Genomic DNA, 14,194 nt, shown 5'->3' on the forward strand with positions numbered 1-14,194 from the left:
TTTATTCCATTTCAATGCATGAATTCTTCTTCAACAGTATTTATAAAGAATCACCTGACTCTGCTGGGGGGTGGGGGTAAATTCCACAAAAAAAATACCAGTAGAAATCATTCAATAGGACATTGTGGAAGGAGGAATCATCAACATAAAAATCTTTATATAAAAACAGTAGAAACCTGATCAAGTAACGCTTTGACAGATATGCTTGACTTTAAAATCTAACCTACTCAGTGGTAAAGCTATTGCTATCAAATATATCTAATAGTAGACTATCAAATATTAAATAATTAATTCAATTTTATTGTTTTTATTTTTTATTTTTCTTTGAGAGGGAGTCTCGGTCTGTTGCCCAAACTGAAGTGCAGTGGCACAGTCTTGGCTCACTGCAACTTCTGCCTCTTGGATTCAAGTGATTCCCCTGCCTCAGCCTTGTGAGTAGCTGGGATTACAGGTGTGCACCACCAGGCCCAGCTAAGTTTTGTATTTTTAGTAGAGACAGGGTTTCACCATGTTGGCCAGGCTGGTCTCAATCTCCCGATCTCAAGTAATCTGCCTTCCTCAGCATCCCAAAGTGCTGGGATTACAGGCGTGAGCCACTGTGCCTGGCCCCAAATTAATTTTAAATGCTTGAAAAGGGTTTCAGTGTTTGGAAAGAATTTTACAGAAACCTAAAGCCACTCAAATTTTAAAAATTTATTTTCACAGAATTGCCCTAAATTACACAGTTCCTCAGTGTATGTACTGTTCATACAGATAACTAAATATAACTTACCTGTAAGCTCTCAGTATTGTTCAGTACCCATAGTTTGATGCTAGTCTGATTGGAGAACAGTAGCAGGAATAAAAGAATCATCTCAGTCAGGTGTCAAGAAGATAAGGCTGATTGGAGCAGCGAAGCATTTCTTTTATCATCCACCACTTAGAGCTATAGACACTCATTTTTTACCTTGTGCATGAGTGAGAGTGTGGGTTTGAGAGAAGAGAGCTCAGGTTTAATGGGTTCTCATAGTGAGCATTCACTGACTTTTACATGAGTATATGTGGTTAGGTAGAGAAATGCAGTATGAGTTATACATACTAATACTATGTTCACAGATAACGATTCTCTGGAGTATCTGGAGTACTCTAGATTTTCCCATTCCTTTTTTTTTGTTTTGAAGTGGAGTTTTGCTCTTGTCACCCAGACTGGAGTGCAATGGTGCAATCTCAGCTCACTGTAACTTCCGTCTCTCAGGTTCAAGCAATTCTCCTGCCTCAGCCTCTCAAGTAGCTGAGATTACAGGTGCCTGCCACCATATACAGCTTTTTTTTTTTTTTTTTTTTTTTAAATAGAGACAGGGTTTCGCCATGTTGACAGGCTGGTCTCAAGTTCCTGAGCTCAGGTGATCCACCCGTGTTGGCCTCCCGAAGTGCTGGGATTACAAGTGAGAGCCACTGCACCCAGCTGATTTTCCCATTCCTTCTATCATCTGAGAAAATGTCTATTGTTAAAAAAGAAATGTCAGTATTTGCCATGGTAAATTAATGTATATATTAGGTGCCTATTAATGATTCTATGATTGTTTTACATTTTAAAACAGTGATTGGGCATGTCTAAATATTATGCACTCAGATTTTGACCTTCAGATACAAGTTTTTGAAGATTACTATTTGTTGAATAACCTACTATATTTCCTTTAGAGGCTCATAATATAGGCTACAGCATTTCTGCTAATCTTGTTCGAAACTCTTCTTAGTATGAAAAAAACAAAGTGACCACTTGTAATAGTTACTCCCTTTCTATGTTGGGCTCCTGAAATGGCCTTTTCATTCTGTAATAAGCTATTTGTGTTCACTTCATTTTGTTTTGCTTCAGTCATTTTATTTTTGTCATCTTTGGTGCTATCGTAGTGTACTATGATGGAACATGCTGAATCAGAAAACTTGTAAGTTTTATTGCAAATATGTCTCAAGGCAAATTTATAAGTTGCACTTGATATCACAAACTACTAGAGAGAACATGCCTTTGTTCTAAATTACGAAATGCTCTGCTATTCTAAATGTGAAGTATGTTGAATATAAACTGCCTTTTTTGTAACACCAGGAGCTTCACATAGGCAATATATTAAGATACTCCTCTAAAAATGTATTGTGTACAAAACAACTTCGCCAGCTAAACTGTATTAAAACTTAGATTTTTCAGACTGTAAAGCTAATATTTAAGGTGAAGCTATGTCACAAAAACCTGATCATATTAAAGATATTAACATTTGGTTTCAGTTTTCTTTTCATGGAAGGATAAGAAGGAGCACTACTTTATTTAGCAGCATTTAGCCAGGGTGACTATTTGGGCAAACCATTTATATATTTAAATGAAGGCACTGGAAAAAAATCGTGCTAAACTGTGATCTCACCTCCATTAAATTAAAACCTTCTGCTGGTTATAGTTAAGTTTGATTGCTAGTACTGCCAGAGAGCCAAGGGCCCAACCTTGTACTGGTAGGGTGTCTGGTGACCTGCAATATGTGCTCTCTCCATCCATAGACTTGTAGGTTCTAGATGGTACTCTGTACAACCATCTGGTCTTCACCTTTGTATTTATAGAAACTGAACAAATGAGTATTGTTATAACTTGTGTAGATATGTTCCGTTTCTTCCTGTGTTACCACTTTTGGGTATCCTCCACTAAACAGGGATATATGTTTAAAATGTTCATGTTTATAATACAGTTTTACTGATACTACTGAAAACAGCAGTAAATTGCTCTCTGGAAACAAAATTTTCATTGTTATAATATACCAAAATAATTATAGTATGTCCTGCAAGTAAATGTCCACTCACTTTGTTATTTAGTTGCATCCTAACTATATATGGCTCATTTTATTCTTGCTTTCACCCTCAATTATTCATTTACATTATCACTTTAGTTTATCTTTTACAAATGGCAGAATTCATTTAATCATTTAGAATATTCCAGAAAATTCCAGAATTACACTTTCTCTTCAAATAGGATGATTTAAATGCATTATTTTATGCATCAGATGTGTAGAGCAAAGAGGAATTATCATAGTAGTTTCCATGGAGTAAATAATATACATCAACAAAACAAAACTCAATAAAATGCAGATTAAATTTTGCTGAAAGTTACTATTAGAAATTGGCACAAATATTCCTCTAACAAACATGGCCCATAATGTATTGTTTCCAACACAATTTTGTACATGATGGAGATTGGTGAACTGCAAGAGTATTCCCAGTGCCTTTGCCCAATGCTAGTGTTGGTTGCAAAGATCCTCAGGAAATCATTAGCAAACTCTATCTAGAAACACACCAAAAGTTCAGAGGTATACATTACATGAGATTCATGGCTCATGGTTATAGAGTTCTGTGCGCATTCTTTCTTGTTTGAAGTATGGTATAGTGTTTCAAAGCATGTTCCCATTCCCAAAAGTTAGTGAGTTGTAACTGTACCAGCATCTGATTTTAACAGTATGCCAAAGGCACAGTATTTGTTCTTAAATGTCAGTCATTAGAGTTGGGCACCTACACAAATTCAGTGAGTTCCAGTGGAATGATAACTGGTTCTTTAAGCTGGAAAATATAGAGGGACTCCAACTCAAATGGAGGGAAATCGACCACCGATTTAGAGACAGATAACCTGGGACAAGTAGATGCTATCTGTAACTCAAAAGATTGACTTAAAAATCTTGAAGCATTATTCTGAATATGTTTTCAGCTTTCCAGAAACATGAAATGTATTCTCATCCAAATAGAAAGCACTCCCCGCACCTCCACACTACACACGCGCGCACGCACACACACACACACACACACACACACACAATGCTAAAGCAAATATAGCAAAAGAAATATAGAAATAAGAACCAGCATCTTGCATTGGAAATACTGTGATCTTTGGGGCTGGACAGACGCATATTTGAATTCTAGCTCTTGCACTCACTGACCATGCCACACTGATCGAATCACTTACTCTCTCAACCTAAGTCTCCTCATCCATAAAGTAGGTCAAATAATTATTTATGTGAGGCATTTCTGTGAGGATAATATATATCAATTGTCTGATATGTATGTATTCAATAAATAACGACTATCATAACTACTAATTTTTAAGACTACATTTGACCTCAAAGCATGTTGTTTATGTAAATTCTATAATTTAAAAAAATAAGCCTTGCTACCTAAAGAAATGTAGAACTAATACTTATAACATATTGAAATTTTTTAAAAATTACTAAATTAGCATATGATTAAGACTAGCAGTCTGATTTAACTTGTCTTTGATGGAATTTCTTTCTTACACATTGTATCCTAATATTAGGAAACAACAAAACAAGAAAAGCAATTTGATGTATGTTTGCACACATATTGCCTTTTTTTTTCCTTTTAACTTTATTCCCACTTGAAAATATTCAGTACTGTCTCTTGTGTCTCTCTTCTCTCCCAATAATCAAGGTCTCTCCAGGACCTTTCCAAGCAAACAGAAATCCCTTATGGCACAGTCCTAGACTCTGCAGTATATGAGCATGTCCGCATGAAAGGACTGAATCCTTTTGAGAGGGATAGCATGTATTCCCAAATGTGGCGGATGATCAACCGAAGCAACGGATCGGAGAACAATGTTCTGGAGTCCCAAGCAGGCATTCAAAAGGTAATGTCCATGGTTGTCCATTAATAGTCCTTACCATTTTGTTTCCCATGCTGGAATTACGAAGTTGAGATTTTTTTTTTAATCTTTAATGCTGACAGAGAATTTCCTGTTAAATTACATCTTATATTGATTTAAAGAAGATTTTTTAAATGGCTGATGACACCAGAAAGGGAATTCAAAGTCCTCTGTAATGTGACTAACAGATCAGTTTCCATTTGAATTCCAAAATCAAATATACACACTGGTATTTTGTTCAGAAAAGGGTTAAGGACTTAACAAACATGAAGTCTAAAAAGATTTTTAGAAATCCAATTCCAAATATCATTCAAGTTATCTGATTCTTTTAAATGACTCAGGGTATTTTCTACACTGCACTTGTTTTTAGATTAAACCGTTATCTTTAGTTGTGCTTATGTGAAGTTATCTGGAAGTAAAAGTTAATCTTGTCAACAAATAAGGTTCCTACAGATGTCTGTTTCTATTTCCAAATGTGAAAATCTTTATTTACATCTTGCTTTTTCTATAACTATCTGTATTAAAAAGGCATAGAAAGACTTTTTTATGTGAAAATCTTAAAGCTATTTTTACTCTGAGCTGTAGTTTATAAACATATATACAGAAGCAGTTCAAACCCTATCAACCTCAATGAGATATCTGACTGTTTTTTCTTAAAATCATCTCTAGTGACTAACCTAGTGAAAATTGTTGTTGACATTTAATAAATAATTACAGAATGTAGGAATGAATATCAGTAATAGCAGCAATAGTAGTATACACTTTTTCTCTCTGACCTCCCACTGCAGAATAATTTGGACTCCAAGTCTGTGTTTCCTGTTCTAAAGGCAAACTCAATAATATCATGCTAGAGAATATTTTGATGACTATAAAAATTATTCTGTGACAGGTTTCAGCATTAGTCTCTGCTTTTTCATCTAGCACCCTTTATCTGCCACTGCTACTACTATGGTCCCTAGAGTCAGCCTAGTAATTCTTGCAGTCACCATATTGATATCATTCTTCTGAGAGCTGATAATGCTAACATAAACCTTTCTCCAAGTATTAATGATGTCTTTAAGGAAGTGAATATCCTGGAGATGTTAGCAATGGCCTCTATCCTCTTTGCCCTGATTATACCCCATTTTCTGGAACTCAGTTATTGATTCTAAAATATTTCTTGGCTTTCTCAAGCGAACCATTGGCTCCTGGAGTTTCAGCATGGTTCTCCCAGTTAATGGGGTATGAGGTTGAGGGATGGATCCAAGTGGGTAAATGAACATGTATTTTTGGGAAAGGGAGAAGGAGGGTAGACATTTTAAGGCTTACCAGGTACTCATAGCATGTTAATGAATTTGTGTTCAGAATAAGTATACTAAATGGCTTTGAAGATAAGTTACATTCCTTTATAATGTCTGTTTAAAATGAATTTTTTTGATGATTAATATGAATAGAAATTTATAGTTCATATTTCTATTCCATTTTAGGAGCCAAAGCTCCCTATGCCTTTATAACCTCATTCTATACAGTATTATTCCACAGAAATTTAATTTTATTTTCTCCCACCAGCATGGTATTGATAGACACATCAACCTGGGTTTGAATCCAGCTCATTTTTAAAATAAAATGTATAAACATAACTAGTTACTTAAAATCTCTGGGCCTTGGGAGTTGCATCATGAAGATAAGAATTCTACCTCACACAGTTTTTGTGAAGATTAAATAAGATAATAAATATAAAGCATCAATAAGTAGTATGAGTAGAGCCATAAATCTTTCTCATAAGATGGCCCTGAAGATTACCTGAGATAATGTATATGTGAGGGATTTGTAATTATAAAGCTTTATTGTTTAATATTTCCTAACCTTCATGTAAAGTTGTGATATAATAAAATAAAGATTCAATAAAAGAGGTAGAGAATAATTTCTATTCTTCGTCTGCTGATAAGGAGGGCTAATGAGTTTGAAACTGCAAATCAAGTCCTCAAGTATTTATTATATCATATTTATTCAGTTTTCTGATTTACTAGAGGGCTAGTGAAAATGCCCTTCTGAATGAATTTATAATAGAAAATATCTAAGTGAAATTTGTTTGTACTATGTATTTCTTTCAACCCAAATTAGAAACAGCTGACAATTGATTAGGCAGAGAACAGCCAATAATAATACGTATTTTGGTTCAAGTTTACAAGGTCTTGGCCAGTTTCTATTAAAAAACAAAACAACCAACAAACAAATAATAACCTTTTCACCTGATAAAGTTCATTGGAGTTTCATGAAATTGAGAACTATGACACATGAAATGCAGTTGTGTATTCTTCTTCAAGAAACGAGTCTTGAACATTTCACACAGCAGCTTTTTATTCTCTGTCATTGATTTCTAACTTATACAGGCAGATAAGACATCAGAGGTCTTTTAGGTCAACATTTCACAAAAGGCCACACTTCTTCTGTAATATCTTGAGCAAGAATCCATAAATCCATATATGTGTGTGTGTATATATGTATATATTATATGTTATATTACATATGTATATTATATAATGTATATTATATATTATGTACATTATATAATGTATATTATATATACACACTATATGGATATATACACACAATATATGGATATGTATACACACACACACTGTATATATATATGGATATATATAGTAACTGCCTTCCAGGAAAGACTGAATCACTGAGAAAAACCATCCTCACAATCTATAACTTTAAATAGATTCCATTAATGTCTCCGTCTTTGTTTATTCTTAATTGTGCTACTAGTCTCATTAAGTTTCTCTTACTGAAAGGTAGATACTGATCTCATCCACTATCTTGATTCAGCTTGTACCAAAGAAATCTGTGTAAATGAGCATCAAGTAGATGAGTTCTGATTTGCTATCCTTAGTATCAAACTACCCTAAGTAAACTAGAACAGATTTTTTTTCTGCCTTGTTTCAACCAAGACCTTTTGCATAAGTAGAAAAAATATGAATTTTAACATGCAACTGCATGTTTTATGCACTCATTCAACAATTATGTATTGAGCACCTTCTTCGTGTCAAGCAGTACATTAGTCACTGGGATGGACAGAAGTGAAAACAAATGCCTTCATGGAGTTTGCATTATAGTAGGTGTAAACAATAAACAAGTATGTTCAGTAGTGAGAATTGTTAAGGACAAAAAATAAAGTAGGAGAAGAGGATGGGAAATACTGAGAAGCAAGGTAATCTGCTTTATTAAATCAGGTAGCCAGGGAAGTCTTCACTAAGAAAGTAACATCTGAATAAAAACTTTAAGCAGGTTGGAGAGGGGAGAGTGTGTGTATGTCTGAGTAAAGTGTTTTTAGAAAGAGGATCAGCCAGTATAAAGGCCCTGAGGTAGAAGCATGCCTACATGTTCCGAGAATATGAAAGAGGCCAGTATGGCTTCAGAAATAAGGAATAATACCAGAAGTGCAACAAGGTCAAGAAGTAAAAGGTCTGAAAGTAGAGAGATGAATCATGTGGGGTCTAGCAATGCAAAGTGTAGTCCTGTGGACTAGCAGTGTCTGAATCACGTGAGAGCTTCCTAAAAATATAGACTCTCATGCCCCATCCCAGCCTTTCTACATGTGAATCTCATTTTAACAATATCCATAGGTGGTTCATATGCATGTTAAAGTTGAGTTGTGCTAATGCAGGACTGTCTAGAACATTCTAAGGTGACTTTTTCTCTGTGTGGGATATGAAACCTCAGGATGGTTTTGAACTGAAGAGCAACATGATAACATATTTTGGCAAATCGTATGACTATTGTACTGAGACAAATGGAAGATGGCAATATGGAAGCTGGAAGCCAGTTAGGAGGCCATGATGGTGACTCAGCAACATTCTGAAATTACATCATGAGAAGTTCATTTCTCTTAAAACCCAAATACATCTTAAAAGACTGTGACTTTGAGCAGTTATTGGCATTAGCACATTAGTGGAATTTAGTCTATTAGATTATTTTAGAAGGGCCTAGGACATAAACAGATATAGCTTCTGAGAGTAGATGTAGAAACTTCCGGGTGGCAGGTAAGGATCTGACCAGAGATTAAGGATCATATGGAGTACTAAAATAGGGAAGTCTCTGATTATTATGAGGGTGATATTCACTTTCCTTTAATCTATTATAACTCCTGGGGAAAAAAACAAATCGTTCTAGAATCTCAGCATAGAAGACCACTAGAGAAGTGAATAAAACCAGGATTGGTAGGATAGGATTTGTAAGTGAATAATACTTCAGACTATGAAATTCTAAGGGGATATGTATGCTCATATGGATAACATAGTAACAGGGAAGTCAGTAGTGGTGCCAGCACCAGCAGTATTCAGTCATAAAGATAGCATTAATGTATAAGGCTGTCTGTCTGTAGAAGTCTGAGAGCAATATGGGAAAAAGGGTGCTATTACTGGGGGGAACTCACAAGCTCCAAAGTGGGCATCAGGGCTGCAGCCAAGCCACTGGACTTCAGGGCCTAGCTCTAATCCCAGCTGGAGAAGTGATGTATTAAAATGGAAGCCAAGACAAAAGATTGGTCATATCAATATGAGCCAATGTCATGGGTTTTAGAAGACTGAGGCAGGAAAACAAATTCCAGACCCTATGAACTAGTGAGTAAGCCTACCCCAGTTTTATTCAGCTCTGGCTGAAAAACTAAGTGGACTTGAACCTGCTATTTTACATATTCATTCAACACATATTCAGTGAATACCTATTGTTTCCAAGGCTCTGTTCTAGGCATTGGAGGGTATAATAGAACAGGTAAAGTTCCTGCCTAAATGGAGATTATATTGTAGTGAAGAGGAGATAACAGACAAGCATAAATGTGGGCTCTAAAGAAAAATTGGAAAGGTAAGAATGAAAAAAAAAAGCAGAGCATGAAGAGGATGTTGCCATCCCATATTTGGTGGTTGGGAAATACTTCTCTGAGAAACTGACATTTGAATGGAGACCTGAAAGAGGACAGGGGGTGAACCATGCATATAGTTGGGAGAGAGGGAACAGGAAGTGCTCCAGGCAGGGGGAATGCTTATTACAAAATTCCTGAGACACAAGCTAGCTTGGCTTGCTGGAGAGAAATGTCAAGAAGATCAGTGAGGCTGGAGCAGGGTGCACAGAGATGGGGTTAGGGGATGGAGGGGCAGATAAGTGGGAAGTGGGCAGGATGGAGGCCATTGAAAAGGCTGGTGCTTGGGCCCCACTAAAGTCCTAATTATATCTTAATTGGCAAATGGAAGGTGGCTGAATTTCTCACATTCCTTCAAGTGATTCTGATTCACAATAAGGGTTGACAATCACTGATATAATATTCTGTGAGTCATTTTGATGACCTTGGTCACTCTGAGATGAGAAACCAGTGAAGAGTTTGGAGCAGATGAGTGACACAATGACACAAGGTAACTTCTTTTTAAAAGTCTGCTCTAGATGCTGTGGGGAGACCAGGGGGCTCAAGGGTGGGAGTGGCAAGCTTAGTGAGAAGGCCACTGTAATAATCCAAGTGAGACATAAGGATGAGTGGACCGGAGTGATTATAGTGAAAGTGATGGGAAGGGATTAAATTTAAACTATTTTGAAGGTAACACTGACAAAATTTTCTAAAAGAGTGAATGTGAGGTGAAAAAGAGGAGTTAGGGATGAGTTCAATGTCTTTGGCTTATGTAGGTGGAGGGATGAAGTTGGCATTTATTGAGATTGAGAAAACCACGACAAGAGTAGGTTTGATAAGTCAAATGAGAATTTGTCTCGGCATGGTAGTTAATATGAAATACTTACTCACTATGCAGGCAAAGTTTGTATTTAAGGCCACAAGGCTGGATGTGGCCACTGAGGATGTGAGTATATCTAGAAAAGAAAAAAAATCTAAACATAATTTAATATTTAGAGGAGGCAGAGATAGAGAGCACATAACAAAGCATCAGGAAACTATCAGCTAGTGAGGTAGGATGGAAAACGAGAGAGTGAGTGGTAGTTTCAAAACCGAAAGAAAAGACGAATTTCAAGAAGTTCAGAAGATCAACTGTCTGTCAAATGATGCTCATGATAAAGGATGATGAATGCTAAGAATTAATTGTGGATTTGGAAACCAGGATTCACTGGTGACCTGACAACAACAGGCCTGGTAGAGTAGAAGAAGAGATTAGAGAAAGATTGGAGAAAGGAAAAGAAGTAAAAGAGAGGATGTGGAGATTATGAGACTAGGAAAAGGAGATTATGAGAACCAGGTACTGGAAAGAAATGCCTATACAAATAATTGAATCACCAAGAATAAACACAGTACTAGTATTTGAGAGAGTGACAGAGAGCCAAGTGATAAAATCTTCAAGCCATGTTGGAGGAGTGACACTGCACTGCTGATAACTGTAGTAAAACTGACAAGTAGACACTGTAGTTCTTTTTAAAGGAATAACTCCTTTTTAAAGAAATTTTGCTGAAAGAAAATGCTCAGTAATGAGAGGGGTTTCTGGAATAGGATGTCAAGTTTGGGGAATTTTTTTGGAAAGAAGACATATACAGTATCTGTGTATTGATAGAAGGATGCAATAAAGTGAAGGAAACCTATGATGCAGGAAAAAGACTGCAGTATTGCTGGAGAACTTTCTTTGATTAGGAGATAAGTTATGGCCTCTTGGTGCACAGGTAGAGGGTTTGGACTTAGAAGCACAGTCCACAGACTTAGTAAGAGGAGAGAAGGAAATAAGTTAGAAGATGTGGTGGTGGAAGCATAAGGAAGTTCATCCTTGACTGCTTGTATTATATTTACTCAAAGAAACAGGAACCAAAGTCATCACCAAAGTGTAAGCAGCAGGAAAGAGATTTTCTGGAGATTTGAAGAAAGAGAAAATAGGAATGGCTGTCCTGGAAAATGGAAGAGATAGTAGACTACTAAACTGTGATAAACTTTCTAGGTAAGACTAAGGAGGTTTGTAATCAGTGGTCATGACTATACATTGAGACCAGTCAGCATGATTGTGAGTTTTTTCTCTAGTCATCATCGTTAGCTGACTGAGTAGAAGTGCAAAGTCCACAAAGAATATATTTCACCAGAATTACTGTTTTCAGAAGAGTATGATAGAAGATAATAGGAGCAAGCAAGGAAATTAGGAGGACATGCAAAACAAAAGTAATTATTGTTATGAATCATGGAATCTGTGCTATATAACCGGAAAGCAATGACAAAAGGGAATTGAGGATATGAAAAGGATGGCAGGAACAATGCATTGCGGGCCTAGATGGGACTGGAATTCTTGGAATCAGCAAACAAGAAGGATAAAATTGGAAGTAACATGAAGCTTGTTCTGAGATGACATGTTTGAAATTGAAATGATGAAAATAATACAGTCATTGAAATTGATATGACATGGGATTTATTGGCTGAGGTAATAGAAAAGACAAAAATCTTTGGAGGAGAAGAATTCTTGAGACTGAAAAAGCAAGTACTGGAAAGAGATGCTTATGTGAATAATCAAATCGCCAAGAAGAAACACGGAACTCCTATTTGGGAGAGTGACAGAAAGTCAAGTGATAAAAATATTCAAATAATGTTGGAGGACTGATGCAGAGTCAGTAGATGGCCACAGTAACACTGAGTGGCAGGCAGTAAAGTCTGATAACATAAGCTTCAAAGTTGGAGAATTTTCGGGACAAGGGTCTAGAAATGGTTTGAGGGACAAGGAGGATACCAACCCCAGATCCTGTCCCAGTGGTATGAGTGTTGTAGCAGAAAAAAAATAACCACCACAAGACCACAGGCAGTGCAGTATCCCCAGAAGATAAGTACATTCTACTTGGCAAAATAAAGTAAAAGGAAATTTCAAAAAACAAATGGAGGTTATAGGTAAGGTGATTATTTGTTCTAGTTTGCTTGGGACAGTCTCGATTTTGCCACTTGTCCCAGTGTTATTAATTGTATTCCCACTCACTCTCAAGAGTATTATCATTATGACAACAAATTGTATGACCTCCCTAGATATACAGATCCTGCTGATAATAAGGTTTCATAGAGCAGAGTAGAAGAACCTGGAGAGTTGTAGAGGAATAGGAAAACTGGTCAAAATCAAGGGATGTGCAGATCCATATCAGTGAGATTTAAAGCGTCATCTGGAAATTTCAGACTTTCCATGAGGGCAGCATTTAGGAATCCAGGACCAACATAGACTCTAGGCAAATTGTGTTGATGAGAGTGGGGTGGCAGGAGGGGTGAGCATATTGCCAGGCGCTTACTGAAGCGTGAGGTCCCTCTTCATCCCTGACAATGGCAGTGGAAGCCTGACTCACAGCAATCTCACCAGCAGCTGAAAGTCTTCAGAGCATTGCTTCCCACAGCTGAGTGAGGCTGGGAAAGATAGCAGCTGATACATGCTAGACTTAAGGATGAAGCAACTCTGCACCACGTTGCCCAAAGGAAAAAAGGCTGTGAGTAGAAAACAGATTTCAGCTGTTACACAGCTTCACCTATACTTTGTCCTAATCTTGCATGTCGGCCATAGCCTCTTTTCTGCTCGTTCCATTCCCCTTCCTTCTAGAGCTGTAAGCATCATTTGTCATTGAGTAAAAATGCCCAAGTAGATGACAATTAATGAGCCAGCAGCAGAAGGAGGGTGAGGACTAATTGGAGGTTTAGTGAGCGACTTGCTAATATACTGACTAGGTATATGACCTCAAAATCTGGGTTAGGCCGTTATTAGAGAAATAAATAAGCAAACTGAAAATGGCTTGGGGAAAAACAAGACAACAAACTCCACAGCTTTGGTTCTATGAAAACGCCAAGCCTGGACTGTCATACCACTGGACTTGGAGGTAGCAATGGGTTTGCTACATTTGCCCTTTTGCTAAATGATTCCAACAAATACATGATTCACTTCAGTACTACACCCTGCAGCTGAGAGCTCAGATACCACTGGCATGTTTTCTGCTCCCTAGAAATCAGAGTTTTTAGGTCCGTGTCAGTCATCACACAATGAAAGAAGAGAACTGCGCAGTGGGAGAATTTAAAAAATGTAGAGATCATTTCCAGCAGCCATGCTAATGCATTTTTAATAGTAGAGTTGGATTTTTTTAATTATTATTAAGACTTATTTTTGTTTTTAACAATACTCATGGATATTTGAAATCAAAATCAGCCTTGATTAGATGTTTTCTCAAAAACAAAAGGAGAAACCTGGAATCATTGTGACACATGTACAAATTGCTTGTGAAGACTTCTTAGGTCGTCGTAAGCAATTTTACGTAAGTTACAATGTGTCAAGTTTTACAGCAGACAAATCATACTACAAATACTACAAACAAACATGTTTTTCTGGATACCAAGAAAAAATACGTGTGTATATATATACAAATTCTATGAATTATACTGGATGCTGATGAAACAGTGAAGTGCTGTCTTATGTACATAAAGATGATACTACCAACCTGCTGTTGACAGAGCATATTCTTTTAAAATTGCTTTTTCTCCATAGTGATTTAATTCATGATGAAAGCCAGATCTGCTCCAATTCTTCTTTTAATTAGCTACATTCAATTCTAATTCAT

At 36.6% G+C, this 14,194-nt stretch overlaps 1 protein-coding gene across 1 annotated transcript in view; it reads left to right on the forward strand.

Moving 5' to 3' along the window:
• Positions 1–14,194, forward strand: part of GRID2 (glutamate receptor, ionotropic, delta 2) — a gene marked incomplete at its 5' end in the record, with an annotated part of 361,187 nt that overhangs the window by 93,036 nt on the left and 253,957 nt on the right. The window contains one exon of the mRNA XM_011975477.1: positions 4,453–4,648. Coding sequence (XP_011830867.1) covers positions 4,453–4,648 — 196 coding nt within the window. The remainder of the gene's footprint in view (positions 1–4,452; positions 4,649–14,194) is intronic.

This window comes from Mandrillus leucophaeus, unplaced genomic scaffold (assembly GCF_000951045.1).
Source record: "Mandrillus leucophaeus isolate KB7577 unplaced genomic scaffold, Mleu.le_1.0 Scaffold1566, whole genome shotgun sequence".
Lineage (NCBI taxonomy): Eukaryota > Metazoa > Chordata > Mammalia > Primates > Cercopithecidae > Mandrillus > Mandrillus leucophaeus.